Source organism: Gallinula chloropus, assembly GCF_964237585.1.
Source record: "Gallinula chloropus genome assembly, chromosome: 32".
Classification (NCBI taxonomy): Eukaryota; Metazoa; Chordata; class Aves; order Gruiformes; family Rallidae; genus Gallinula; species Gallinula chloropus.
In genome coordinates this window covers 2682712-2688975 of record NC_140117.1, presented here as the reverse complement: position 1 = coordinate 2688975, position 6264 = coordinate 2682712, and the positions used below count along the sequence as shown (strand labels likewise).

The 6264-nt window shown below is 58.1% G+C and overlaps 2 protein-coding genes across 2 annotated transcripts in view; both read right to left on the bottom strand.

Moving 5' to 3' along the window:
* Positions 1-6264, bottom strand: part of LOC311202958 (class I histocompatibility antigen, F10 alpha chain-like) — a gene marked incomplete at its 3' end in the record, with an annotated part of 174225 nt that overhangs the window by 123285 nt on the left and 44676 nt on the right. The gene's annotated exons all lie outside the window — the stretch shown is intronic.
* Positions 1505-5237, bottom strand: LOC311202893 (butyrophilin subfamily 1 member A1-like; the record flags this gene model as incomplete). Its single annotated transcript, XM_084277540.1, has 6 exons — positions 1505-2175; positions 2639-2671; positions 2909-2929; positions 3256-3276; positions 3432-3452; positions 4976-5237. 6 exons carry the CDS (start codon positions 5235-5237, stop codon positions 1505-1507), a joined length of 1029 nt encoding a protein of 342 aa, XP_084133666.1.

The window sequence follows — 6264 nt, the reverse complement described above, 5'->3', positions numbered from 1 at the left end:
AGAGCCACAACCGGCCGCGTTTGGCCCCCAGAGAAGGGAGCGAGACGGCGTCAGACACTTGGCAGACACCGAGGCCAGGGAAGAAGGGGAGGGGAGGAGGCACTCCAGGAGACACAGGAGAGATTCCACCTGCAGCCCGTGGGCAGGACCATGGTGGAGCCGGCTGAGGAGTGAAACAAAGGCTCTTCCACAGGCAGCTTCCTCAGCAAGGCACAGCAGGGAGGAAGGATCCCTCTTGGAGACCCCAGGAAGAGCACACCTCCTGCTCACAGCGCTGGGACCTCAGTGGAGGAACAGGGGTGGGAGAGTGTTGTTGTAGGGACAGACACAACACACCAGGCAGCAACCAATGTGCTTCAGGATGCTTCTGGCTTTATTGCACCAGCCTTTTTATAGCATCACCCAAACAACACGTCCAAACACTACAAGCTGAAGGGCTGGTTTTCACTTGTCCCATTGGGTGGCCTTTTTTACCTCCTTCTTGGATCTGCGTGGTCTGCACACCCTGTCTGCATGGTCAGGGTGTTCCCTGAACTGGTTACAAAGCTTTCAGCATGAGTGACTTCCCCATCTCAGGGGAATGCAGGGCTATTGGCAAGGTCAGAGCCTTCACCCATCAGAGCTGGGCTGCTGCCAGACCTGCTGCCTCCCCAACAGGAGAGGAATCACCAAATCACAGGGTTGGAGAAGCCTTTTAAGACCATCAGGTTCAACCATTCCTGTCCTGTGCTAACCTAGATCTTTGAGCACTTCATCGACCTGTCGAGGCACCTGCCAACATCTCCTGTCTGAGCAAGGGTCAGGCAGCCAGGACTGTGGAGGAGGAAGAGGGAGAGGCAGAGAAGAAGAAATGGGAACAAAAGGGGGTGGTGGAGGGGGGTGGGTAGGGAGGGAGAAGGAATAAAGGGGGGAAAAGTAAAAAAAAAAGAGAAAGGTAAAAAAGGGGGAGGGGAAGTGTGGTGGTTTGGCCCTGGCTGGAGGCCAGACGCCCACCAAAGCTGCTCTGTCACTGCCCTTCCCAACTGGGCAGGGGAGAAAATGGCTATTGAGAGGCTGCGGTCACTCCCAGCCCTCACCCCAGCTGGGGTAGGAGCTTTCCTCTTCCTCAGACGTTCAGCTCTCCCCAGGGACGCTTGTCACCAGAGTGTCCTTTGGATGAGTCCTCAGGCTCATCTTCAGAGGGGGTTGTGAGCAGAGCCAGGCAGAGCCCTGACCCCCAGATTAATCGTGTCTGGGCACCAACCCAAACACATTTCTGACCCACCTACCTGCAAAATTCAACTTTATAGATTTCAGCCCGGCCAGACTGGGACAGCTGGAGATATGATGGAGCCCAGGGCGAGTAACCATGTCCCAGACATGGCTTGCGCATCCCCACATGGGTCCTAACGGTTGCATCATCACAGCATTATCAGTTCTGTCTGCAGCAGGAATACAGCAAGCAGCCCATATCAGCCATGGTGGGATAATGAGCTCCAGCCCAGCCGAAACCTTCTGAGCCCCCTCACTGCCCCACTGTTGCCTGTGCTGGGACAGGGCTGAGGGGAACATCTGTTCCTGTGGCACCGAGGAGAGGAGCGTGGGCAGGGTCTGCAGAAGGGCAGGGGCTCTGTGGGGATGGGGATAGTGGAATCAAAGGGGGGCAGGAGGTGTTGTCCCTGAGACACAACTCTGTTTTGAATTTCCCAACCCAAAACCAGGGTCGGATGGTCTCTCCATTGAACGAGGCTGGTGGGAAAGTGAAGATCTCAGCCCCACTGTGACCATCGATGAAAGTCACCAGCCCCTGCAGATAGTCCAGACAGACCCAGACTCTGCTGGGCACTCTGGACAGGGGGGTGCGAGGTTCGGTGAGAGACCGAAACTTCTCTTCGTAGTGCTCCACTGCCCAGATCCCTTGTTCAGGACTCCGGTGTATTTTCTCCTTTCTGTTCACAGAGTCCCTGGCCACCCCCAGAGCCCATGCTGAATCCCCTCCCACCTCCCCCTTCACCTCCACCTCCCAGCAGTGTCTCCCCTCACTGAATCCCTCCTGGCCCAGCACACAGAACCTACACGCAAATCTCTGAGGGGTGTCAGGCAGGTCCTGCTGTGTTGGTCCCCATCTCACACTTCTCCCATCCTGGGACAGGACAAGCTTGGGATGAGCCGTGTCAGGATCCAGGGTCACCACGTCTGTAGGGACAGGAGGAGCCAGAGCATCAGGGGCAGAGCTCAGCACTAGGCAGTTTTCACCCCCCTGGGGCCAGGATCTACCACTCAGGGCAGGACATGGGGAATCTTCTTCCTGCTAGAGATCCCATCCCAGGGGAATTTGAACTCAGTCCCATGGGAACAGACACCAGTGGGGCTGCTGCCCAAGCTTGGAGGAGCAGGATGGGGAGGCAGTGGCTGGATCCGGACAGTGCCTGGAGTGTTGGGGGCGGGAGTTGGCTCTTCTTGCTCTCACTGATGGAGCTCATGAGGGGTGGGACAGGCCAGAACACAGAGGTGGAACAGCCCAGTGCAATGCTTGGGGTCTGGGAGTCACCTAACACTCCCAGACACAGACAGTCCCATGCACTGTCCAGCCCAGATGCCCTTTGCTCACAAGGAATGGGAGGAGAACCACCCCGAGAAGCATCCAAACCTCAGTTACCTGTAGTGTTGGGCAGCAGAAACTTCCTCCATGCTGCAAGGAGAGAGGAGAGCTTGTCAGATCCCAGAGCCGGTGCCAGCAGCTCTGGGCAGAGCAGAGGGTTCATCCCTGCCCTGGTCCCCCAGAGCTGCCCACCCTCCCAGGCACATGGCCTTGGACTTTCCTAGCCCCAGGGATGGGGGATGGAGAGGATGGGCAAGGAGGGAAAGGGCTGAGTGGTGAGATCCCAGGACAGGACCTGAGGCTGTGCCGGGGCTCAGGGACACTCACCCAGGGCTGCATCTCGTTCCTCTGGAAATAAAAATAAAAAGTGATATATGATCAGAGGGCAGAGCTTGTCACCCCAGAACTGCTGTGTGGGAAATGGAACCACCCCCCAAAAATCCCCAGGAATGGCTGCCCCCATGCTGGTCATGTTCCATACTGGTACCAGGAGCACTTGGGCAGGGCAGAGCATCCATCTCCACGCAGGTCTCTCCGAGCTGCCCACCCTTCAAGGCACATGGCCTTGGGCTTTCCCAGAACCAGGGATGGGGGATGGAGAGGATGGGCCAAAGGTCCAAGCACAAAAATCCTGGACGGGACCACATGATGTGCTGCAGCTCATGGACACTCACTCAGGGCTCCATCTTGTTCCTCTGAAAACAAAGAGAAAGCAATGTTTGATCAGGTGGGATATCTCATCATTCCAGAACTGCCCATGAGGAGCCGTCAGAGCTCAGGCACACCCCAAATTCCTGTTTGGGAAGGGCAAACCCCTGACCCCAGGAATGGCTCCTTCCACCAGACTCACCCAGGGCTGCATCCCGTTTCCCTGGAAAGAAAAAACAAGAAACGACATGTGACCAAAGCGAACAACCACTCACCCCACAGCAGATCCCACAAGAGCACACAGAGCTCAGGCTGATCCTAAACTCCTTCTTTCTGGGGAGTAGGACCAGACCACCTTGCTCCCAGGAATGGCTCCCTCCCAGCCCATCCCCCTGCCAGCCTACCCAGGCTTTCTGGATCTCAGCCCCAATGTCAGGAACCCCACAGAGCCAAGTCCCTCCCAGGGGGTCCTGTGCCAGGAGGTTTTGCTGGGGGAAGGGGCCAGAAGGACTCACCCAGCTCTCTGGAAAACTGCAGCGCTGGAAAGCAACGCCAGAGGAAGAGGAGGTCAGGAGAGCAGCTTGCTTCCTCAGCGGGAATAGCTCCAGAGGGTCTCTGGGACCTTCCCACCAGCCAAGTGCTTTGGCCATGCTCCCTGTCCTCCTGCCCACACCCCACCATGTCCTCGTCCCCTTCCATCCGAGCCCAAAGAGCTTATATATGAAGGGAACACATCTTTTAGGGGTAAACACACCTTTCCTTCTCCAGAGATAAGCTCCAAGGCAAATGATCCCAATGGAGAATACAAGGACCAAGACGAGCACGTCCAGACCGACCATCCTGGGACGGGCATCAAGAAAAAAGGGAGCTGAGAAATAAACAGATCCACAGGGAAAGGGACCAATTTACTCTCGTGTCCATGGGGAGAAGGGCCAAGAGACCCCCACCCCACACATCTCAGCCCTTGTTCTGGGAGCCCTGGCCTCAAGGCGACAGAGTCCTCCTGTGCCCCACACCCTCACACTGCACCCCAAGCCCAGCCCAAAGCTGCTCCAAGCAAGGCAGCCACCCCCCGCCCTGCTCCAGCGCCGCAGGGGCTGGCTGCAGCCGTCGCACCGGAGATGCGCAGGGACGCCTCCTGCTCCTGGGCCAGGCGGCTGTTCCTGACCACACAGGACCAGTTCCCCTCTCTGGTCCCCGTCACCACGATGGTGTCTTCGGTGTCAAACAAGCCTCTGGCGTCAGTGGAACGTCTCTGGGAGACCGAGGGGACATGGTGCCCGTTGGGGTCTTTCCACAGCACCTCCGGTTGCGGGAACCATCCGGCCGATCGACACAGCACCCGGATGCCTCCGGCCTTGTAACCCTCCAGAGAGAGCTGAGGGCCAGAGCCTGTGGCTGGGGAAGAGCCCAGGGTTGGAATCAGGTGGGCATGGGCTCAGCTCCAAGGCGACCACCAGATCCCAGAGGAGACCCATCACAGCTCCCACCAAACCCACCCCAACCTATGTAGGATCCACCCAGCATTGGTGCCCAACAGCCCCAGATCTCCCCCCAGACCTCCTGGCACAGCAAGACCGAGCTGCCCAGCTTCAGCACCTCGAGGCAGCATCTGCACCCCCCCAAGGTTTCCAGACACCATGCCAGCTCTCCTGAGGCACCAAGGGATGGGACACGGGTCTGGGAGGGACACACAAGGCCAGGGACACCACAGCAAACCCTGCAAACACCACACCACACACAAACCTGACACCTCCAGCTCCACTGAAGCTTCTCCATAAGAGGCACCATCGGTCACGGTGCAGAGGTAATAACCATCATCAGAGGGTCTCAGCCCAGAGATTCGCAAGTCCAGGCTTCCGTTGGAGAGACCATGTCTGGCCAGCTCTGTCCTCCCAACATATTCCTTCATCTGCTCCCCAGACACATCCTCCCCATGTCGGTAGTGGTGCACCGTTTCAGACACCCTGTGCTGGATCCACCTGATGTCCCAGCTCTGAGCGTCCATGGCTGGGGACAAGTGGCACGGCAGCACAATGTCCTGCCCCACGGTGACACGGAGAGGGTGGCCTGGTCCCACCACTCTGAAGTCAGCTTGGCCATGGAGAAGGACACAGAGACATGAGATGGCACCTACATTAATTGAGGGTGTTGCAGGCCAGGGCTGAGCTTGGCATGAGCCAGGCACGCTCCATGCCGCGGGTGTTGCTTTTCCCTCCCATGGTCCAGAGACCCTGGGGAAACGTGAGCAAGAGAGGGAGGACTGGAAGGAGATGGAGGTTTTCCAGGAGCAGGAACCTGCTCCAGAAAACAACCTCCACCCCAGTCAGTCCCGCTGCTGCCACAACGGCCAAGGGAAAGCGAAAGCAGGTGGGACTGAGCTCCGAGCTGGGCTCCCCCCACTCAGTGGCAGCTCCCTGCTCATCCAGCTCATCTGCCACCCAGAGTGGGCAGAAGCCCCTGCCAGCCCTGGAGGATCCCTACCTGATCCCAGCTGGAGCACGTGGAGTGTCACCCAGTACCTCAGGACGCCCCCAGGGCTCACCAGGAGCCACATCTGTGGCCACACTGGAGAGGAGGGAGGGGAAGGGAGGCAGAGGAGGCCGATGGAGGTCACAGCTGCCCCTGCCAGAGGGAATGTGGTGAAGAAGGGCTGCCCCTGCCCCAAAGAGGCTCTGAAATCCCCAAAGCCCCTGTGCAAGCAGCCCTGATGGCACCAGAAGCTGATGCTCGAGGGCAGGACAAGACTGCAGAATGGTCCCCGGGGCAGCCCCTGCTCTGCCCCACAGCCCCTCTCCAGGAGTTATCCCAAATCCAACAAGAGCTCAAAATTAAGGGGAATGTTCTAAACCCCCAGAGAAAGAAAAGTTGGTGGTGGAAACGAAACGAGCTGCTGCTGCAGCAGGTTGATGAAAAGGACGGAAATTTGCCCACAGTCAGATTAACCACTTTTGGGCGGGACTTGAGGCTGCAGCACAGGCGAGTTGCTGAAGTTCCACATCCTCCTACCAAAGCCCACAGGTAGAAAACAAAGC